This window comes from Antechinus flavipes, chromosome 2, assembly GCF_016432865.1.
Source record: "Antechinus flavipes isolate AdamAnt ecotype Samford, QLD, Australia chromosome 2, AdamAnt_v2, whole genome shotgun sequence".
Lineage (NCBI taxonomy): Eukaryota > Metazoa > Chordata > Mammalia > Dasyuromorphia > Dasyuridae > Antechinus > Antechinus flavipes.
Window position 1 is genome coordinate 247,006,281 of NC_067399.1, and position 25,175 is coordinate 247,031,455.

The window sequence follows — 25,175 nt, forward strand, 5'->3', positions numbered from 1 at the left end:
TGTAACTCTTAACTGTTGGGTTTTGTTAGTGATGTATAAGAATGCTGATGACTTATGTGGGTTTATTTTGTATCCTTTAGGCAAATTTCTTAACCTCTCAATGCTCTAGGCAATTCTAATATTGTAAATTTTAGAGAATGTGCTAATCATTGGTAAAGCTAGTTTCTTCACCCAGGAATTTCCTATGCCAGTGAAGTCCCAGATCTAGTCCCTAAGCTCATATTACTTTCTTTTATAAAGTCCTGGTAAAATGTTATAGAGACTAGGAATATAAAAGATATTTTTATTGCATTTCATGGCCAAAACATATACTTAGTGAAAAATATTATAGACATTTTATGCTAAATTGTCAAAATCTTCAAATCTGTGTTAAATTTCTATTTGTAAATTTTGACAAATGGACAGGAATTCTTTTCTCTGATTTAGTCAGTCAATAAGCATTTATTACTCATCTTCTATTTGCTAAATACTAGGGATTCAGCATTTTAATCTTTCTAAAATGTGATTTTTATGAGTTATTCCTCATATCATTTCAGGATTCACTGCAATCAGTTCTCTTTTGTACATTCATGCAAGTTGTTCAACATTTTGTGAAGTGTGTGTTCATGAGTGTTTGCTTTCAAGAAAAATATTTACTAGAGAAGAAAAGACAAATAAGTCAGATACAAAGAAGTTTAATCATTGCAAATAAGAAATCATAGCAAATGCTACAAGAAGTTTGAGAAGAAAGAAATCACTTTCTCTCTGTGACAAGGGGAAGGGAAAGTTTCATGGAAAAGGTGGTACTGAGTTGAGTATGAAAGGAAGAGTCTTAAGGAGATAGAGATGGCAAGAAGTCTATTCTAAGTACTAATAGGGTCATTCAGTACCTAGCACTGGCCTGCTTAAGTGAATAGGAAAAGGTTTAGATCTTGTTATAGATGTAGTTCTTCCTCCCCATAAAATGTATACTTCTAAAGGGTAAGGATTCTTTACTTTTTTGTGTGTTTGCCTCTCCAACTAGTGGCTGAGAAATTTTGTCATGCTGTGATTTCAGTCATGTCACTCTTAATAGATCTTAATAGATCTCATTTAGGGATTTCTTGGCAAATATACTGTGGTGGTTTGCCATTTTCTTCACCAATTCATTTTACAAAAGAGGAAACTGAGGCAAATGGGGTTGAGTGACTTATCCAGGACTACACAGCTACCAAATTTCTGAGGCCAAATTTGAACTCAGGTCTTTCTGACTCCAGGGCCAGCACTCTATTGATTGTACACCTACCTTTCCCAATAAATTGAACTGAATTAAAGTGAAATAATTAAAAATCTAGTTATTGACTTTGTAATATGGTTGATGTTCCTTTCCTCCTTTATCTGCTCTGTTTCTATGTCCCAAATACCACACCAGCTCCAGTGGATAACTTTTCCTAGAAACACACAAAGCAAATACAAATACAAACATAATAGGAGAAAACACTCAATTAAGGAGATTCTTTAGAAATCCATCCATTGCTCTGATTTTGAAATCTTAAGTGCTTCACTCTCCATCCTTCCAGCACAATTAATTCTATAACTGCAGTTATGGAATCAGTTTGAGGATATCAGTGTAGAGGTGTAGCCTCCGTGTAGCATTTGGGAGGAAGAGAAACTCAGACTTTTGTTAGTGCTTTGATCACAGAATCATAGAATTGTAAAGTTAGAAAGGTCTTCAGAGGTCATCAAGTCTAACCTGTACATAACAGCAGTTTTCTCTACAAACATACCTGATAAGTAGTCATAGTATCTTTACTTGAAGACCTCTTTTCAGTCATAATGATAAGGGCAAAACTTGCCAATGCAAACATATTTTACAGATAAGGGAATTGAGAAAAATTAAATAACTTGTCCACATTCATCAATCTAGTATCAAAGTTAGAATTAGAAACTAAAGTTCTTCTGACTTCAAATCCAGTGCTCTTTCTACTGTACCATAGTCTAAAACTGCCTTGGTCTTAGAGTCAGAAGACTGACTTTGACTGTCAGGAGTCATTTAATAAATGTATAATTGTGGCCATTTAACCTCTCTGAACCTTAGATTCATCACCTTTAAAACAGGATTTAAAGCAAGAAGAAACTTTGTCATTTAGTCCAGTGCTCTTATTTTACTAGATAGATAGTGACTTTCTAAACGTTATGTGACAGTCAGGATATGAAGTCAAATCCAAACTTAAATATTTTGTCATTTTGTCAATAGCTGTTTTCTTTCATATTAGACTGAAGCTAAGTAAGAGAGTCATGGTGCAGCTTCAAGAGAACATGCAGTGGGATTGCATTGAGGGTTCAGGCAGAAGGGTTAGGTTAGGCAAGAAAAAAGGCCATCTTTTTCATTTTGAAGAGGAGAGAGGTGGCTAAATGCATCAAGAGGTTTAACAGGGAATTGAGGAAATTCAAACTAGTACTCCTGAAACACAAACATCATTTTCTAAAAGCTTTTTAAATCAAATTATCTTTTAGTTTTATATCAGTCATTTTTAAATAAACTTCATACCTAACCATCTTTCCTTATCCCCCAGAGATAAAATAAATAAAAGCAATCCAAAAGCAATATGTCAGACAACATGTTCAGCATTATATGCTCACAGTTAACTCCTCTCCACAGAAAGGAATTAAGTGAATTTTCTCATCTCTTAAGCCAAAATTATTCATTTCAATTATATAGCTTTCAGCTTTATTTTAGAACTTTTTATTTTGTATTATTGCAGTCATTCTGTATGTTCTGAGATGTTTGTATTTTGTCTCCTTAGATTCTTTGTGTATGAATATTTTAATGACTTTTCTTGAGTAATTCCAAATTGTTTTTCAGAGTGCTTAGACCAATGTCTGTCTCCTCATCATACCTCATGTTTGGTTATTCATATTTTTGTCATCTTTGCCAATTTGTCAGTTATGAAATGAAATCCAGGATTTATTTTAGTTCATATTTCTCTAATTATTAGTGATTTGAATCATATTTTCATATGATCTTTGATAGTTTACAGTTCTTTTGAAAACTGTTCTTGTTCTTTCACTACACTTGGGAAATAATTCTTACTCTAATATGTTTCTAGTTTCCTATAGATATCCAAATTTTATCAAGTATTTTCTGAAAAGATTATTAATTTCTCAATTGACGCTTTCTGCTATTTAGCTTCATTGATTTTGTTTTTGTTTTATGTAGCGGAAATAGTCTATTTCTCTTTTATGATATCAGTCTTTTAATTAGGAAATCTCTCCCTCAGAGAACATGAAACTATGAGAGAATTATGGAATTCTATGATAGAGTGGGTTTAGACAGTGTATCCAAATTAAGTCTAGCATCTGTTTGGTGAGTCCCTGAAAATAGACAACCACCAAGCTTTCTAAAGAGGGGCAAATTTGCTCAGGACAGAAGTGGAATATGTTAAAGCTTCTGTGTCATTCAGCAGTGGAATTGGGTAAATCAGGTATCCACTTGGAAATCATTGTGTTCTCTGATACCATGTGCTTGTTAAATCTTATTTTCTGCTTATATTAATATTCTTACTTTCTAGTTTTTCTAATATCTGTTGTTAAATTGGCAATTCTTTTTCCAAGTAGTTTGTGCTCTCAGGACAAATATCTATTTTTCTTATTTTATGTTTACCTCACTAAATTTAAATATATTTATGTTATATAAGAAGAATTTTTCTTTTCAGTACTATTCCTTCCTGTATTCCTAGATCTTAGGCCATTGTAATTAATTCTTATAAAGTCTTATTATCAAATCATAACTCTCTGGTGATTTTCAAATTTAATCTTTAAACCATTTTAATCTATAAAAATAATTAATATACTTGACTTCTGTTTTGTTATAAAGGCTTATTTGGAAGGGTTTGTGCTAATTAAAATCTGAGAATATTATACTTAACTCAGTTTTGATATAAAACAATCATAGTGAAAGAATTATCAAAATAACATTTTGCCTTAAAATTTTCATTTTACAAGATGGATAGATTTGGCTTTATAAATAAATTGCCTTTAATCCTCACTCTCCACCAATCACTGGATACATTGGGTATATTAGATTTAATAATGGGACTGAGACCTAGAATCCTGAGAGAAGTCAAAGAAAAAAAATAGATTTTTCTTCTCATAATTTACTCTATTCTTTATTTGGTGCCCTCATCATTTAGCATTCTGCAATCTTGATATAATAAGAACTGATTCAAGGAAAATCAAAATAATTTAAAATTGAATTTAACATCTGTTGTTGTTTGGTGTTACTTTTACTTTTGTACTTTCCTAGTGTTCAAAGCTTTAAAAACGAATCTAAACTTTGAAAAAAAAGATTTGAGGTTCTTTGATTGTTACTAACCTTAAAAAAAACTTTTGCTTATGATATTTTTTCATTGGCTTAATGCTGCTGGGATATTGCTTTTATTATAAGAGAGAGCTGGTATAGGAAGTATTCAGAGAAAACTAATACCTCTGGTGTGAGAAATGCTAAGTCTTTTTCAAATATGCTTTCCACATTTGGTGTCTACCTAATTCACCTAACTCTTTAGCTTCCAAGAAGCTATATCGAACACACTGGTCACACCCTTATAAACTCTTTTGATTTATGTACTAAACCAGGTTGAGGGTAACCAAGGGGTCTCAAATCCATTGGTGAGTTAGGCAGGGCATCTACACCAAGCACATGAAGGCTTCCCCTTGTAGAATGGGAGAATGAGAACAACTTGTTCCAATAGCCATGAAGGCAAGCACTCTGGAGTATTTAGAGCTCGGTTAGACATCAAAGACGCCAGGGTCATCCACTGCATCTTCAGCCATCACCAATCATCTTGATTTTGTTTTACCACTGGATAGGGATAGTAATGAGACAGAGTGAGGTTGAATTAATGCTACTCTGCCTCACTTAAAACCAATTTTTACACAAATCCGAAGCCTTTACCATACAATTTTACCATTTCTACCTATCAGTGTCCTGTGGTGACACACAAGTGATGAAGCAGTAAGTGTGAAAATACTGGGAGCTGTACAACCTTGCACACAGACTGTCCAGGCCATAGAGTTGGAAGCAGCAGTAAGATTTGGCAGCTCCCTGGGTATCTGAGTAGCCTTTTTAAATCACACTGTTCACTTCCTGATGTGAGGAAGGGGCTGGAAAAGGTGCCCTAAAAATTGTCTGCATATTCAACCCTGGCCTGATTGCTGCAACAGATGAGGACCCCACCCTGTGGTTGAAACAGAAAAAATTACAAAAACTTCTGCAAAGATGATTCTACTCATGGTACATGAGCATGGTATGTGAAAAGCATGTACACTTATAGACAATACAAATTCCAGTAGACCTAAAAGACATGGCTCTTGTTGCAAGGGAACTCAGCAGCTATTGCATCCAAATAGCAGCCCTAAACAAAACAAGACTGGCAAATGAAAGCCAGTTTAATGAAGTAGGAACTGGATATACTTTTTTTATTTTCTGGAATGGTTGCAGTGAAGGGGAAGGCCATAAAGCTGGTGTAGGTTTTACAATCAAAACTAATCTAGTCAGGGAGAATTCTGGGAAGATGGTGGAGTAGATAAGTAAATTTCAAGCTCTCCAGGTTTTTTCCACAAATACAACAAATTTGCATCTCAGGATGAACATAGACTGGTGAAAATCAAGAAGACTTCGGGCAGAACAGGGATCCTCCTAACCCACAAGATCTGAAGAAAGATCCCAGATCAGGTCTGAAGTGCATACACTCTGCACTAGCTCCGCAGAAACAGCAAGTGGGGATCCCTCAAGCTATCTAATTGTGGTTGGAACCTCAGCAGGAACCACAGAAACTTTCACCTCCTGGACTGGAGTAGGGGTTTGTGGAGTGGGGGTTTGAGTCTAGGAAGACAGAGTGAACCTCAGCTGATTAAGAACACCAAACATGGTTGTACTGCTGAGATGAGGCTGTGGGAGAGAAGAAACCAGCACCTGGTGAGTGTAGAAACAGCTGGGTAAAAGCACTGCTGGCTATGGACACTTACAGGAGGGTAGAACTCTTTGATTAGGGTTCCTTTTCAGAATGGAGAGCTGAAGGGAAGCTTGAGGCACTATCACCTCACTCCACAATTAGAGGTGCTTATACTACCTCTTATTTTAAAAAAAAGTGAACCGGTAAAGAAGAAAAAACCCCCCACCATTGTCTTGACCTTTTGTTTTTCCATATGAACTTTGTTGTTATTTTTTCTAATTCATCAAAGTAGTTTTTTGGGAGTCTGATTGGTATAGCGCTAAATAAGTAGATTAATTTAGGTAGTATTGTCATCTTTATTATATTTGCTCGCCCAAAACCCCACCATTGAAAGATATTATGGAACCGGAATTCCTCTTTAGAGAAGGAACTTTAGTTAAAAAAAAAAAAAGCTTCTACCCCAGAGTAACTTTTAAAAAAAGAATTAAAAAACCAAATGAAAGACATTGAAGAAAAACAGAAGAAAAAATTAAAAACCATCCAAAAAAATTATGAAAAAAATTTAAGCATTTAGAAAAGGAGGGACAGAGTCTCAAAGATGAAAATAACTCTTTGAAAATTGGAATTGGGTAAGGACAAGTCTATGAAGCTATGAAAAACCAAGAAATAACAAAACATTATAAAGAATAAGAAAATAGTACAGAATGTGAAACATATCATAAGAAAAACAACAGATCTGGAGAACAGATCAAAAAGAGAAAATATAAGAATAGTTAGACTGCCAGAAAGTTGTGACTGAAAAAGAAATAATCCTAGAAAATTATCCTGGAGTGATGGAACATGAGGGGAAAATAGAAATAGAAAAAAAAAATCCATCAGTCACCACCTCAATGAGATCCTTTATGGAAAACACATAGAAATATTATTGCCAGATTTCAAAACCCCTAGATCAAGAGAAGATTTTGCAAGAAACAAAAACAAAACAACAACAACAAAAAAAAAACAAACAAAAAAAAAATTCAAATACACTAGAGCTACAATTAGAATTGTACAAGATTTAGCAGTGGCTACAATAAAAAATCTGAGGTCTTGGAATCATATCTACAGACAAGCAAAAGAACTAGGTCTGAAGCCAAAAATATCATATCCAGCAAAATTATCTATTATTTTGAATGTGAAAAAAGACATCTAATGAACTTGCAGATTTTTCAGGACTTTATATCAAGCAAACCTGAACTTAACAGAAAATTTAACATATAAGAGCCAATGTCAAAGATCACTTTTAAGGAATTCAGCATGAATAAATTGTTTGGTTTTTTTTTTTACATGGAAATCTATGTTTTATGTTTAAGATTTATATAAGCAGTAGGATAAGCTCAAAAGAATGTCAGAGTAAAGATAAAAAGTGTAATTGAGTGACACTAATGAGGTCCAGAGAAAGAATAGACAAAGAATCATTAGAGGGGAGAGGAGGACTTGTAGTTCTGAAAACGTACTTACGTTAGGAATGGATTCAATAGACAACATTACATATATACCATGAAGGATATAACACCCTCCAAAATCTAAAGAAATAAGAGGGGAATGGATAGTGGATGAGGAAGCAAAGGGTGAGGGAAGATGACAAGGGAGAGATCCCTGGATGGGGGGAGGGTAAAGTAATTAGAAGCCAACTTATAGAGCTGAATTTTAATGAGTCAGCAGGGATAGGAAAGATATGTGTATGTGAGAGGGGTGTGTGTGTGTGTGTGTGTGTGTGTGTGTGTGTGTATTTGTGTTTGTAGCTCATATGTATATATCAATAACTATGGCCTGCCTAGGGACAGGGAAGGGTAAAAAAGCAGGGGAAAATAAAGTTTAAAAGGTGTACAGCAGAGAACAAAAAGAACAATTTATAAGGAAGTAAAGAAAAAATGGACAACTCATGAATATAATTTCTTCTAATTATTTATTTATATATATAGTCTTAAATTGGTATTTGTTGTTATATATTTTGAATCCTCCCTGATGTTCTGCTGGGCACATGATAATTGTTTGGTTTTTTTTTGTCTTTTCCTTTGTTTCATTTTGTTTTGTATTGCTGGGTTTTTCTTTTTTCTTATTCTGTTTCTTCAAATAAAATAAATTTAGGGAGGAAAAAAGAATACTAATCTAGTCAACAAGTTTGTGTACCTACCAAGAAGATTGAATGACAGGCTCATAACAATGTGATTGTCACTTGCAGGAAAATGCTATTCTGTCAACATCAGTGCTTATGCTCTTACTTTGATGAAATCAAAGAAAATTTTTATGAAGACTTGGAAACTCTTATCATCAATGTGCCAAAAGAGGACAGATTTATAATTCTGAGCTATTTTAATGCAAGAATAGGCTCAGACTACCAGACATGGCAAGGAGTAGTTAGGAAGAATAGAGTTAGAAACAGTAATAGCAGAGGTTATTTACTATTGAAGACTTGTATGACCTCATCACCAATGCTATCTTATATTTACCTAAACACAATAAAACTTCATGGATGTACTCTCATAGCAAATATTGGCATTTAATATACTCCATAATTGTAAGAAGAGATAGGATGTGAGAGTGACAAAAGTAATGTGTGGCACAAAATGCTGGACTGATTATAGACTTATCCTTTCCAAGCTAAATATTCTCATTCAACAAAAGCAGCTCTCCAAGGCAAAATAACTACCAGAAGGATTTCAGTCTATAGCTTAGAGTGCTTCTCTGAGAGGGAACAATTTGTTGCCAATCTGTAGGATAAGTTGAGCCAACACACAGTTAACAACAATGGAGCAGAAAAAGTGTGCAGTTTTCAGATATTTGGTGTATATGGGTGTATCACATTTACTCACCTGGGTCAGAACATTTGAAAACATCAAAACTGATCTGATGAAAATGTTGGGTAAATTCAGAAGTTGCTAAATGAAAAAAACAAGAATTTCACAGTGTGTGAAGCAATATTTAATGTCATCAAAAGTAAAGTAGAAGTGAAACTTAGAGAAATGCAGGATTCCTGATTCAGTATGAAAACAGATGAAATTTAATTTTATGATGATAGTAACAATCCAAAACACATTTGCAATTTGAACTGCCCATGAATCAGTACTAATGGAATCAGAATTAATGTGGTAATTATTTCATGAATTTCATATGATTTGCATATGAAAAATGCTTAGGGGAAAGGTCAATTGTGTGCTAGTTAATAGAAAAAGAAATATTACTAGTTTCTGTTAACTTTTCTTAAAATGCTTACTTAATTCGTTTTTTTCCTTTGGAATTCTTGACTTACATGCAGAATAAGACATGTATCTTTTAATATGATGAATGTGGGATTTTGCTTTAATTGAACATGCATATTTATTACAAGGATTTTGTCCTTTTTTTCTTAATTTCTTTTTTTTTTTTGAAAGTCGTAAATAGAAAGTAGGAACATAGAAAAACAGGAAGAAAGAAAGTATAGGGGAGTGGGAAGGAAGAAAACTGGAATTTTTTTTTAAATGCACAGAAAAGAACAGAAGAAACCACCAAAGGCAAAAAAGAAAAGGAAGTTCTAAAAGAGTCTGGGGTACCATTCTTTTTCTGTTGCACAGTATATATGAAAATGCTCATTTTACTTGATATTAAGAAAAAAAATTAATTGCTTTGACTTCCATGATTACATTATACTTGTTCTCTCATCTCTCTTTCTACCAGTAACAATCTCTTATTAATTCTCCTTCTCCTGTCACCTAATGAAATCAAATATAAGCTTCTTCCCTTAGTTTGTCTTTAGGAGATTTCATATATTCTCCTTGCTTTCTCCTCATGTTTGGAGATGGATTTCCAAATCCTTAAGACTTCCCTGAACTCTATAACTGGATTATCAACATTTTCAGTTATATGTTCTTCCATTGCTTCAAACCGAATATATTTAAAATTGAATCACTTACCTTCCAACAGAGCCTTATTATTGACTTTTCTATTTCTAGTAAGGGTACTATCTTTCTGTTTCAACAGAATGATGTAACCTAGCCTTGAAAGTTAAGTCAACTTTGATCATTTTTCACCCTTATCTCCCACATTGACAAGACAATCTAGTTCTTGTGATTTTTCCTTTATATTCTCTCTTTTCCTTTCAGTTGCCACTGACAACCTTAGTTCAGGGATTTCTTTCATCACTCTACTGAAAAAGTTCCCTAACTGTTCTCTCTTTTCTATTACATATGGGTAAAGAAATCCTGAAATTCAAATTATGTATTATAATAGTTACTAGTAGTTGTGACACAGAACATAAAGCACTTAATGGAGAAATAATATTACACATAAATTTTTCCAGACCAAAATTGAGAATTGTAAACAAATGAAACATTTTTAACTGAATACAATATTGACATCTAAATAAAATTCCTCTGGGGGTGAGAGTATCACTTATATACTTTAGGGTTTTTTGGTATTCTATTGCATAAGATAGGCTGGTGTGTTTTTTCCTAATCTTTTCAGATTAGAGAAGCAGTACTTCATATATATCAGCTACCCATCAAATATCTTTTTCTTTGTGAATCTAAATGGATTCATGAAATCTCTGATTCTCTACATGAACAAAGATCAGTTTTATAATGTACACAGACTTTGCTCAAAGATCACTATTATAGAAGAACTCACTGTTAGCGTGGAGAAGTGATCCTTGATCTTGTCCTTATCATGCCAGGAGAGCTGAAAAGGTAGGAGGAAGATGAAGAAAGGGTTTTGTATTCCTCCCAACTTTCTTCTCCAGGTTAAAATTTTGTCACTTTATTTTATCTGAACTTTATGGAATGATGTCTAAGTCTTTCACTTTATTGGTAGCCATTCTGTGATTGCTGCCAACATAACATTTCCTTTTATATAATGTGGTCCCTAGAATTAAACATAGTTCTGGTCTGATTAGGGCAAAAGACAGGAATTTCAGTTCCCTAATTCTGGATACTTTGCTCCTCTTTAGGATGCACTTCAAATATTCACGTAGGAATCCCATACTAAATATAACCAAAAGAGGTTCACTATCAAAAGAGGTTCACCATCCTACTCTCATCCTAAGCCCAACATATATCCAATCAATTATCAAATAATTAATACTTCCATAACATTCCTCTTCTCTATTCTAAGACAGCCCATAACTAACTTCAAGCCCATATTATCTCTGAATTAAAATATTGCAATATCTTCCTAATTGATCTCCCTATCTTAAGTATCATCCCATTTCATCCCATTTGCTGCCTAATTGCCTGTGTGGTTTTTCTATGCACAGGATTATGTCCCCTCTTTGTCAATAAGCCCTAGTATTATTCCTTACCCTCAGAATCAAATATACTTTCTTCTTTTTGACATTTAAAGTTCTTTCCAACCTAGCCACATCTCATTTTTCCAGCCATCTTACATATTACTCGAAACTCCAAGGTCTTCTTGTTATTTTACACTCATAACACTATCATCTTGGGTTTTCCTCATATCTATAATGTTCACTTTCCTCACTTGCAGTCTCTTAGAATACCTATTTTTTCCAAGACCCTGCTCAAGTGATCTTAGTCATGGAACTTTTTTTTTTCCCTTGAATCTCCTAACTGCTACTGCTTTAATTCCCTTCCTCACATACTTACATTTTAATCTGTTTTGTATGTGCTTTCTATGTATCCGTACATGTTCATTACATGTTCATGTTGATTCCAGTTAGAATGCAAGGTCATTGAGAACAGAGATCATTTCTTTTTTTTTTTTCCTGTATTGTGAGACTATTAGCACACTGGCTGTGGTGTGTGGTAGGCATTTCTAAATACTTATTCATAGATACAACCTAAAACTACATTAGCTTTGAGTATTGTATAGCATTATTGACTCCTTGTAATCTATTGGGGTTTTTTTTAATGAAATTCTACTAGGATACATAAGCATCCATATTTTGCTTTCTAATATTAACTTAATTTTAAGGATCAGGAAATTAAGGTGTGGAGAGGTTAAATAAATTTCCCAGAATTACACAGTAAGTGTCTGAGGTAGTATTCAAATTCAAGTCTTGTCTCTAAGTCTCAAATTCTATCCAGGGTGCCACCATGCTTTCTCACAAGAGTCTATAGTGATTAGCCCAAAAAACCAGTATGTTCTTGGGTTGTCTGAAGAAAAATATAATTTCTAGGAATAAGAAAATGATAATCTTGTTTTACCCTACTCTGATTAAATCACATGTGGGATATTGTATTCAGCTCTGGGTGAAAATTTCACAAAGACAAATTTGAAGGGGAAAAAAAAAACCCTTAAAATTAAGAGCCAGTAAATTTGTTCTTATTGAAGTGTTCACACTGATGTTGGATGATATCTTATTGAGTGTGTTGTGGTGATTTTTTTTCACACATGGCTTATATTTTAACGGAGGTGTCTTCAAATTCTAAAACTCTGTGATTCTTAGTGAAATATGGGGAAATCAATAGTTAAAGAGGAGAAATATGAGGCTAGAAAAAGGCATTTATGCTAAGTAGAAGATGTTTATGAAATCTTTTCATTTTTAAAACTGAAGTGAATGTCAAGAGAGCAAACAATTAAGTACTTTAATATTACTATAAAATTTACTCTGGTGAAAGACTACAAAATGTATTCGTATATCCACAACATTATGTCATGTGAGAACATAGTGGCAATGAGACTAGGACTAGGGACCATATTTTTTTTTTCAAAATGATAATAATTACTAAATGATTTATTGATTAAAGGTTTCTTAAACCACTAAGGAATTTGTGGTAACACTGGGTTATATATGATGTTAATATATGACATTAATTACTCACCATAAACTCTATAAGTTTTACTATACTGTGTTAAAGCTGTAGCCTTAATGTGACAGCATTATTAAAAAGAGTTATTGATTATAGCTGGATTGATTTTGTAGCATAAGGTAATTTAGAATAACACGATTTTACTGTTTGTTTTAGTCTTGAGAGATATGAATTTTGTTGTATTATTATATGTCATTTTTCAGTTGTGTTCCAACTCTCCATGAATCCATTTGGGATTTTCTTGGCAAAATACTGGAGTGGTTTGCCATTTCCTTCTCCAGTTCATTTTATAGATGAGGCAACTAAGACAAAAAGGGTTAAATACTTGCCCAAGGTCAAATAACTAGTAAATGTCTAAACACATACTTGAACTGATGAATCTAACCAACTCCAGGGCTGGCACTTTATTCATTGTGCCACTTCACTACCTGATAGATACAAATTAATTTTAAAAGGTTTGGCACCGGCTTGGGCAGTGTTTTTCTTTCCTACCTCTTCTCATTTATTCCAAAGTTACTTTGTAGTTCTTCATCCTGCCTCCTCCCTACCCTCTTTTTCTTTGATAGATGAATGAAAAGATAGTTACAGAGACTGACAAAACAGACACGCAGGCAGGCGTGAATGCATACATGTTCTGCTTGCTGTTAATACAGCAGCCAAGCTGCCCTGGACTAGTGGTACCACCTGGTGGTCACATCGTGGGAAATTATCTGATTTACCCTTGTGTGTCAGTTCATCTGATATGCTGCTACATTCTTTCCTTTCTTTTCTATAACTACTTACAGCTTAATTCATTCACTTCAGATAATCTCTCAAGGTAGACTCATATGACCCTTTCTTCTCCTGAATTAAATACCCTTAGCCAAACACTGCTTGTTTGACTTGCTTTTGCTGGTCTTCTCCAATTTGGAATGCTAAGATTATTTTGCTTTCTTTTTTTCCCTTAACTTTTCTTCCTTGTTGCTATTTTCATTTCATATATGATATAGATGATATATTTATTCTTAACATGCTTTTGTATGCTAATCTGAAAATTCTATTTCATACATTTGTTTTTGTGGGAATGTGTCTTCAGAGTTTAAAAAAAAAACACTGAGTTACAGGTATGCTTTTGAATCATAATACACAATTCAGAACTGACTGTAATTATGTCCATAATTCCTAGTTGTCCACATTGGACCTCTGGCAAGTGGAATATTTAAGTTTTTAAGTTTGAACTTTTATTGCTTCTCTCTCTGCTTTCCTTTCATCTGTTTTTCACTGATGGTATAGGGCATTTAGTACAGTAAATTGTTGAGTGTCAATGAGCAGGCTTGCCAAATTTTGTGTGCTGTGTATATAGATAAAGAAATCTTCAGGGCAGCAAGATGGGATTACCAGAGATTCATACCTACTGTTTGAAATGAGAGGGAATCCTAAATGTAAGCAACACTCTTGCATTTCTATTTTCTTCCCTCACGATCACACTGGTATTAATATCTTCACAAATATACTCTCTGTTAATTCCTTATTGTTTCTCTAAAAATGGCACTTAGCAGGAATATAACTTTTAGGATAAAAGAAAACAAAAATTCTAAATTACATTTAATTTTTAGTGCAATGGAAAGAGCACTGATAGAGTATTAGGAAAACCAGATTCTTATCTGTTACAACAATGACTTATATACTTACTTAAATTTCCTGAGCTGAAGTCCAGGAATTGAATGATTTCTCATTTTTTAAAAAGGGGATTCTTATTAGATGACTTTAATAATATAACAATATAGTGTGCTTTGTAAAGCATTCATAGATATTATTTCATTTGATTTTCTCAATGACCTGTGAATTAGGTGCCAATATTATCCCCATTTTACAAATGGGGAAATTGAGGCTGAGAGGTTAAGTGACTTAAACAGGGTCACACAGCTAAGTAAATGTCCAAAGTAGGATCATTCTGTAATCTTTTGTTTCTTCATAACATTGTATCACAGTTATTCCATAAATAAGGGGGGAAAGTGGTAAAGATTAATGAAAATGGGGAAAGATGATCATAGATCAGAGTCTAGATGATTGCTTGAATTCTTTTTTTTAACCTGTCTAAAGTAGAAATATCAAAAATAGAAGAGATGTTATGAATAAATACATATTTGTTTTTTTTTCTTCCCTTAGTTCTTATTAAGATTTTAATTCTTTTTTTTTCTTCTGAACTTTGAAACTAAAAAAATAAATCATATTGGCTATTGAATGAACTATATTTTCATTAAACAATATGGGTTTTCTAAAAATGTATGTCCCTTTATATTTTTAGCTTCCATAATGTTTAAAGAATTAAAATAAATGGGAATTTACATGATTATTCTTGAATGTTATTAGCTTTTAGGTTGAGGAAAACTTAAGTAGAATTAAGTATACTTTGGGATTTTTTTCTTTTTTTTTAATAATGTTTTTTATTTTCAAAAAAAATATGAAAAGATAGTTTTCAATATTCACCCTTGCAAAATCTTATGTTCCAAAATTTTCTCCCTTCCTTCCCCAAACCTCCCCCAGACAGCTTTTAATTCAATATGTATTAAACATGTGTAATTCTATACATATATTTCTACAATTATCATGCTGCACAAAAAAAAAAAAAATCAGCTCAAAAAGGGGAAAAATGAGAAAGAGAACAAAAACAAGCCAACAACGACAAAAAAGGTGAAATACTATGTTATGATTCATATTTATTCCCCACAATCCTTTTTCTGGATACAGATGGCTCTCTCCATCACAAGTCTTTTAGAATTGGTCTGAATTACTTCATTGTTGAAAAGAGTCACATCCATCAGAATTATTTGTTGCTTAATCTTGTTGTTGCTGTGTACAATGTTTTCTTGGTTCTACTCACTTCACTTAGCTCAGTTAATGTAAGTCTTTTCAGGCCTTTCTGAAATCAACCTGCTGATCATTTATTACAGAACAATAATATTCCATAATATTCATATACCATAATTTATTCAGTCATTCCCCAGCTGATGGGCATCCACTCAATTTCCAGTTCCTTGCTACTGCAAAAAGGGCTGCAACAAATATTTTTGCACATGTGGGTCCTTTTCCATTTCTTATGCTGTCTTTGGTATACAGGCCCAGTAGAGACACTGCTGGATCAAAGAGTATGTATGATTGGATAACTCTTTGGACATAGTTCCAAATTGCTCTCCAGAAAGGTTGGATCCATTCACAACTTCACCAACAACGTATTAGTTTCCCAGTTTGTCCATGTCCCCTCCAACATTTATCATTATCTTTTCCTGTCATCTTAGCCAATCTGAGAAGTATGTAGTGGTATCCCGTTGCCTTAATTTGCATTCTCTGATCAATAATGATTTGGAATTTTTTTTCATATGACTAGAAGTGGTTTTCTTTGTCTGAAAATTATCTGTTCATATTTTTTGGCCATTTATCAATTTATAATGGCTTGTATTCTTACAAATTTAAGTCTATTCTCTATATTTTAGAAATGAGGCCTTTATCAGAACCCTTGGATGTAAAATTCCACATGCCCTCCTCCCCCTCCCTCCCCCCAGTTTTCTGCTTCCCTTCTAATCCTGTCTGTATTAGTTTTGTTTGTGTAAAACCTTTTTAATTTAATATAATAAAAATTATTCATTTTGCATTTCATAATGTACTCTAATTTTTCTTTGGCCATAAATTTCGTCCTTCTCCACAGATCTGAGAGGTAGACTATCCTTTGTTCTCCTAATTTGCTTTAGTATCACTTTTTATGCCTAATCATGAACCCATTTCAACCTCATCTTGATATAAAATATTAGATGTTGGTCAATGCCTAGTTTCTGCCATACTATTTTCTAATTTTCCCAGCAGTTTTTGTCAAATAGTGAGTTCTTATTCCATACTCTGGGATTTTTGAGCACTGCAAAATTCTATATCCAGTCAGGCCTTTTAAGCTTATTAGCTAAAAACCTCCTGTTTATGAAGAGCAATAGTCTTTTATTAATTTTTGTTTTATAGCCCAAAGATAGGACCTTTCATATGACCCAAAGAAAGACCCAAGAGCAGGGAGATACCTATTTATTGAATATTAATTCATTCAATTCCCTACAACATTATACATATCACAGGTACTCAATAGATTTTTGCTAAAAGGAGGCATGAAAGAAAGTAAAAATTTGAGAATGACTAGGAAAATATCAATTTTCTTCTTATTAAAGGGTTATCTATCTCTCCATTTCTTAGGTCGAATGGAATTTTGTTTAAAAAAAAACTCCAGTTTTATCATTTCTTTACATCTGTATGAAGAATTTGAAACAATATTATTAAGGTACAGGGTACTATGTATGCAATTATATTTGCTGGTTATTCAATCAAATTTACCATTTACTTTTGAGATATTTTCACCACCCCAGAGAGAAAAAGTTTCAAGTAGAAAAATGAACCTATTTCCTGATGAGATACACATGTAAATTGAAAGATTGACATTTCTTTATCTATATACATACAGAATTTCACTTTAAGACCATCATTAGTAATATTAAAGTTTTATATTGTTTTCTTTTTGATTTAAAGGCTTATTTGTGTTTTTATGATTCTCTGTATGTTTTTCTGAAAACAAGACTGTGAAGAGAGGGAAATATTTTATAAATATAGAATTATTATCTTTTAGAAGTAAATAATTATCAGACTTACTAATTATTAATTAAAGCCAATTTTCTCCTCTTAGAGAAATTGAAAAATTATGTAAACATGTAAGGTCAAAGCAAGCTAAAATACAAATTTAATTTTGTGCTTCTCAGTTTGTTATATGAATAATTTTTCATATGATCTTATTTGTGTCTTCTCAATTATAATGTAGTTTGACACTTAAGCATACCAGTTTTCTCCTCTTAAGTTTTGTGAAACTAAATTCAATAGAATTTAAATAACCCCCCCAAAAAAACTCTTCCTAGTTCTCAGTATATATTCAGAAATGCTAATATGAGTTATGATATAAAGTATACTTTCCAACAAGCAAAGCCTAACTTATCAAGAAAAAAAGTGAACAAAATTCAATATGTAGTGTTGTAGCCTTAATTTTTGTCTTATTTGTTTATTTAGTTCTTCATGTTCTTGGGAAAAATTAGTAGTTATATCAAAATCTCATTGATAGTAACCATTTTTATATAACTGAGTATGTAGGTGGTGTACAATGCATTTGTCCTCTTCAATTGCTTTTGCTCTCATTTCTCTTTTCAGTTCATTTTTATTAATATTTGATTTCTTATTAATCTTTGATTTCCCCTTTTTAAAATTATCCTTTTCTTTAGTCTTTTTCATCATGAAAATTTATCTTACTTTTCCTTTTTACTTATTTATGCCTTTGTAAACATCATTCAGATATTAGTCTTTTGTACACAAAGGAAACAAAATCTCTTTAAATAACATTATTTAATGTTACTACTACTATAAATTTTTCATTCAAGGCAAGTAATTTTTGTATGAGCATTTTAATTCATACACTGTTAGGGGACAATATTGAAACTGGAATGATTTGGCCATTTCAAGATAATTTTGTTTTAAGATCATGGCCAAACATGCAAATGTTTATTGGTAAAAACAAAATGAAATCATTTTAATTGTAATATCTTTTCTTACTCCACAAAGAAAACCTACTAAAACAAAGTACTGCAATTATTTTTTTATAGGGAGAAAAAAATGAAAATTCAAGATATCAAAAATAATATTAAAGAAGCTATAGAGGTAAGTATACAATCTATTCCCTTTTTTATTTCAAACAATGCTATTTAACTGATTGTTTACTGAAATGTTTGTTTTACCTGTTTTCAGACAATAGTGACAGCAATGGGAAATTTGGCACCTCCAGTTGAGCTAGCCAATCCAGAGAATCAGTTTCGAATTGACTACATTTTAAACTTAGCTAACCAGATAGACTTTGACTTCCCACCAGTAAGTAAAGCTTTTATTTAATCTATGCCAGAATTTCCATTGGTTACATTACTTGAGGTTTTTAAAAATGTGTAGTTATATAATACATTGTGTTATGATTTTGATACAAGGCACTCGCAAGAAAGGAAATTCCCTCTAGCAATACAAATTGATACCTTTTCTGAAACATACAACATCTCTTAGGTCACTGAGATGTTAAATGATTTTTCCATTGTGACACAGCCTATGTCTCCTAGGTTCTGCTTGAACCTAGGTCTTCCTGGTTTTAAGGCCAGCTTTACCTTCTTGTTTCTCTGTGTAATATGCACTCAAGAGATCTGTATTTCTTCAACTAAACAGCAAATATGCCCTGGGAGAATTTTTTCCAATTTTTTTTTAGAATTTGCATAATGCTTTAACTGTGAAGTGGTTTAATGACTAGCTTTAAAAAAAAGTTTTTGAACAAGCCTTAGATTTGGAATCATGGGATTGAATCCAAGCAGTGTTATTTACTATCTGTGTAACTTTGAACAACTTTTATCCTCCTTAGCTCTCATTAACTTCTTTTGTAAAATGAGGGAGTTAGATTTATAGGGCCTCTTCCAACTTAAAAGCTACCTATGTTGTACTGTGACATTAATTGTATACGGTCTGGGTCATTTTGAGATCCTATGCTCATATGTATATTGGTCAGGTATTATGAATATGGTTTACATAGTATAAACATATTTTTTATCATTGGGAGGGTCATTTTTACTTTCTTAATCAGCCTCATAATAAACACAGAGGGCCTTGATCTCTTTCCATCCATTTGTCATCTGGTGTTATTCTAGATCATTTAGTTCTACCAAATCGTAGCTTCATGATAGTTGCATTTTTATTTCAGTGCAACAAATATTTAAGGTCCTATTATTTGAAAGCACTTGGGATAGTAATTTCTAAAAAATTTCTAATATAGGTAAAATTGACAGCTGCTAATCTCACTGGGAGCACTGTCTCATTTGGGGATGCCCAGGACTCAGCTAGAAACCAATTTTTTCATCACAATGTCTGAAGGATAACACCAAACATCTGTTAGAAGATTGGTTATATTCACTGTTGTTTTAATGTTTCTGGAGCAACCATGTATCTTTCATATTCTTAAAAACAAGGCCCAGTACCTTCTTCTTGTATTGAATCAACTAAGTAGAGAGAAGAAGAATAGCCTGATTGTTTTCTTTCAGTTCCTCAACATTGTTTGATATCTCAAGACAACTAGCCACAGTAGTGGCAAGGTGGAGTTGGCATTTTTATATACTATGTAATTATTTGTAAATAAGCAAAACAAATTAATATTATTCCACCAGCTCAAAATGTATGCTGGATATAAAATAAAGAGACTAAAATGTAAAAATTTTAATAAAAGTTGACAATACCAATATCAGCTAAAAATTGCATGTTGGGAACCCTTTTTCTATCTTACCCCTAGAATTTATGAGGTGATATAAGAGTCTCAAGAAATGAAATAACCTAATTTGATTGTGTTATTCTTTCTTGGAGAAAATATATACATCACTAAAGTCATAGAGATGTGTCAGCCTTTACATTGAAACGACTCATCAAAGATATCACTTCTTCAGTGCTTCAGGAACCTATGATTGCTTGGACATTTCCTTCCCTGACATAAATTATAACTTAATAGCATAATAGTCATGGAGAGTTGTATCAGAGATATCCTGGAGCCAACTTGTACCAGATTTCACAGCTAATTGTTAAATTTTAGTGTTACCTCAGAATCAGAAAATGCTACAAATCAGATGTTGATTTATTTTTTTCTTGTTTGTCTTGTTTAAAAGTGATAAAGAAAATGTCAACAATTTAGAATAAACTTTTTGAATAAATTCATTTTTGAGAGATATTTGCTAAAGATTTATCAGCATGCCACTGGTTGTCATTAAGAAATTAATCACTCTGTGGTCTCTTAGGATATATCTATACTGGTCCTCAGATCATACACAAAATAACAATATCTACTGCTTGTTCATTGCTGTCGGAATCCCAGGGTTACCTCACGTGACAATAAAACAGAGTAGAACTTTAATAGTAGCATCTAGATTATCATCATTGTAGTTTTTCTAATTGAAAAAAGGCTCATAAGGAAAATTTCTGATTTAAATACGTGAGAAGAAGGATGGAAATCTATTCTTGTCTGATCTAAATGTCTTAATTCTTGGCTAAAGCAAGAAACAGATTAGGAGACAAGTTTAATTCACTAGTGAAGTTGTCTTCTTATTCTGTGAGGTGCCAGAGCAAGATTTTTATTAAGGTGGGGCACACAGAATGACTTTGAATGTGAAGAGATTTTTAGATTTCACAAATCTACAATATTCCACAAATCAGTAGAAACAGAAATTGAGAAACCATATTAAAATACTTTCCCACAAAATCATTTATATACATTTCCATGAATTTTGTTTTTGGCAAAAAGATAATGGGTACATTTTATAATTTAAACTATTAATTGATGCAAAGATCTTTTTAATTATTAGCACTCCTTTTTATATTTGTTTATTTTTTATATAGTTTATATTGTATGTAGTCAGATATGATCACTTACCCATCATAACTCTTACTATAAATGTGAGTTATAACATAGTTTTTAGGATTAGTTGATTTTTGTAAGTCCTTTTGCCTTAGTTCAATATCCACTATTATGCCTATAGCAAATACATGTGTTTTAGAATATAAAACATTTGACAGTTAAAGAATCCTTATTAGGTATTTATGAGATGGGAACCTTTAATCTGTGATTTCAATACTGTGAGCAATTTATAACTTTAATGAATGAAAAAACTTAAGTCAATCTCTATGATATTGGGATTAAAAGTAGTCCTTGTTCTTTTAGAACTCAAATTCTAATGAGGAAGATAACACAGAGTTCAGCTGAAAGGCAGCTAGAAAAATTCATTGTCCTTAAGATGATGGTAGGGCAGAATAATTAATCTCATTTAATATTATTTTAACTGACAAAACTATATGGATTGGTTTTTTTTAATGATATGCCAAGAATGGAGGGGAGGAGAGGGCAAAATGTTTCTCTGTCTTAAGTAGTGGAGACAGAAGCTTTAGCACCTGCACAAAGTTGACAGATCCGGTTTCTGTTGGGACTACTCCCTTGGAGAACAACTTTAGGGGCCAACTGAAAGTTGGAGCAGTGACTTGTAGACACTGCTATTCCTCAGGCTTTTTAGCACAAGGTCCCAGGCTGCCTGGAGTCCTAAAGAAAAGGTGATGGTCAAAATCATGGTGATATTTTGGTTCACCTGCCATATGCTGTCTCTTTTTTCTTCTTTAGAATATACTTTGTACTTTTAATGGCTTGCATGCCATTAGTATCAATTGGCAGTTGGTATTGTCAAAGGATACTGGTGGAGATCACAATTTACTTAGTAACTGGCTTTTGAGAATTCCTGCCTCATAAAAATTCGCCACCACATAGCCAAATTAGTGGTGAACCTCTCCAAACTTAGGTCCTATGTCTGAAAATGTATTTTTGGAGGGTTTTCCCTTATTATTTAGTTGAAAAATTTCTACCCTCTAAATCTTTTTCATGGAGAAGTGGGGCCTAGAAGTCTCAACTGATTAAACTATTTCAGTTCCTAGTTGAACTGGAGTATATTTTGTTCCATTTTCAATATTTTGATATATTTTCCCTAACTTCTTTTTAGAAGATAGTCCAAACAAGACTTCTTTTTCCTAACTATTTTGGAATCACTTGTGATTTTCATTTAAAATATAGTAACTCTCTCCACTTAATTTGTCACTGAAATATGTTGAGTACGCATGTTTGAATTTTTGTGAATTGTAATCTTATTTAAAATCATTGAAAAAATTTTAAAACATTTAGGTTTCAATATGATTTAAACCTTAATTTAAATTTGGAAATATTTATAATTTTCTAGCTTATTAAAAAATAGAATAGCTATTTTATTTTTGAGTATGAATTATGATTTTTATTAAGTTTAATTTTTTATTAAGCATTTATTCTTTTCTCTTTTCCCCTTTGTCCCATTCTGACAACAAAAACTAAAACCTCATAATGAATATCATAGTTGAACAAAATTAATTTCCATATTGGTTATTTCCAAAAATGTGTCTTATTCTTCACATTAATCTATTACCTATCAGAAGGTGGGTAGTTTCAGTATCATTTATCTGGAGTAATTGCTCTGCCATTATATTTTAACCTTATTTCTAAATTAGTAAATAAGTTAAAAATATTTCTCTGCCTAAACATAATATTATTAACTGACTACTTGCATCCCATTTTGAAATTCCTTGAAGCTAAAAAGTGCTTACTTGAACATAAAATTTTAAAGGCATGACACTAAAATGATATTGAGTACTCAAGATACTAATTTTTGGCCATTTGATTATACATAGTATAAGTAGTGTTGTACATAGTACAGTGTTGAGAAAGTACTCCTTTTTCTAATGTCTTTAAAGAAAACTGTTCTTAAGTTCTACAAAAATGGAAATAAATTCATTTCAAGTAAATTTCATTTTGAAAGCCTTGCTTTTAAATAGGATACTGATTTTTGTTAGTTGCTATTTTAGTATATATACCCAAATATTCAGATAATTGCTAACATTTGTTTTAATTTAATTAAGCCTTTAAGAACCTATCCCTTTAACACTTAAGTATCTATTTTGGAAGACAAATTTTGAATGAATTCTAAGGAAAGAATGTAGTCACAATAATTTAGTTTCATTCTAATTTATAGCCCAAAGTAGTTTTAGAACTTAGCATGAATCAGTCTCTGTTTTTCGGATAAAACATGAAGTTAAGATGTACTTTTATTTAATAAACTAAAATTTATCAAGAAAATTCAATTTTCTCAGTATGGTACCTTAATCTTTTTGTGGATTGTAGCATTCAATCTTAAGAGGACTTCATTAATTTTCTTAGATTATAATACAATTGTCAGAAGTAGCAGTGCCTGTGACCTAGCATTAATAATACATGGGGAAACACTATTCCTTTTTTTTTTCCTGTTTACTTGCCTTCTCCTTTACCTGGTAGTTAACTGCCATCTCCAGAATTCCATGACCAACACACCCCTATCCTGCATCATGTCTATTCACTGGGTGGCTTTTCCTATGCTACTACCTGGCCTAGAGATTTGGATGGAGGAGGACTGGACAGGATGGATTAATAGCAAAAACAGTACACATGCTGTGTACCCTCTTTAAAACCTGTAGCAAATATTTCTAGTCGTTTGAAAAAATGCTCTAAATCACTATTGATTCTAGAATTGCAAGTTTCAGATTAGCTAAGATATCAGGAAAAGATGATAATAAATGTTGGAGGGCATGTGAGAAAACTGTGACACTAATACATTGTTGGTGGAGTTGTGAATGGAGCAAACAATTCTGGAGATCAATTTGGAACTATGCACAAAGAACTATCAAACTGTGCATACCCTTTGATCCAGCAGTATCTCTACTGGGTCTGTATCCCAAAGAGTTCATAAAAAAAAAGGAAAGGGGACTCACATGTGCAAAAATGTTTGTAGCAGTCCTTTTTGTAGTGGCAAGGAATTAGAAACTGAGGGGATGCTCATCAATTGGGGAATGGCTGAATAAGTTATGATATATGAATGTTATTGTTCTATAAGAAACAATCAGCAGGATGATTTCAGAAAGACTTGGAGAAACTTACATGAACTGATGTTAAGTGAAATGAATAGAACCAAGAGAACATTGTACATAGCAATAAGATTAAGAGATAATCCCCTCTGATAGATTTGGCTGTTTTCAACAATGAGGTGGTTCAAGGCAATTCCAGTAGACTTGTGATGAAGACAGCCATATGCATCCAGAGAGAGGACCATGGGGACTGAATGTAGAGCATTATATAGTATTTTCATCTTTTGTTGTTGTTTTTTGTTTTTTTTTCCTTTCTCATTCTTTTTTCTCTTTTTGATCTGATTTTTCTTGTGCAACATGATAAATGTGAAAATATGTATAAAAGAATTCTACATGTTTAATATATATTGTATTACTTGCTGTCTAAGAGAAAGGGTAGGGGAGGATGGAGGGAAAAAAATTTGGAACAAGTTTTGCAAGAGCAAATGCTGAAAATTATCTTTGCATGTATTTTGAAAAATAGAAGGCTATTTTTTAAAAAGAAAACTTAAAGCAAATAATGACCAATTCTCACTCTCCTCTACCTTACATTTGCTTAATGGTATATTGGATAAGAGGCAGTGCCAGTGGATCTGATTTCTTTCTGATACTTACTCTTTATATGACTCAGTCAAGTTATTTAGCATCCCATTTGTTTCATTTGTAAAAATAATGATTAGGCTAAGTTCTGGGATCCCTTCTATCTCTAGATAGCACCATAGTGCTATCAGCTTTCATCAAATCTTAGGTTCTCCCCATCCTCAAATTCTTTACCGAAGTGCCAGTTTCCAGTTATACTTCTGATTGGTACCTACTCTTTGGGAAGCCCAGATTTCCATTTAGGAATATGTACTGTGTATTGTGATGAAGCTGTGGATATTATCTACTTGATTAAGGTCCCGGTTTCTCATTT

The 25,175-nt window shown here is 32.6% G+C and overlaps 1 protein-coding gene across 3 annotated transcripts in view; it reads left to right on the forward strand.

Annotated features, from left to right (window-relative positions):
• The window catches only part of GNAS (GNAS complex locus), a 292,099-nt gene that overhangs the window by 184,914 nt on the left and 82,010 nt on the right, over positions 1-25,175 (forward strand). For all 3 annotated transcript variants that reach the window (XM_051976658.1, XM_051976659.1, XM_051976660.1), the window contains exons 3-4: positions 18,355-18,409; positions 18,497-18,616. In XM_051976658.1, coding sequence (XP_051832618.1) covers positions 18,355-18,409; positions 18,497-18,616 — 175 coding nt within the window. The remainder of the gene's footprint in view (positions 1-18,354; positions 18,410-18,496; positions 18,617-25,175) is intronic.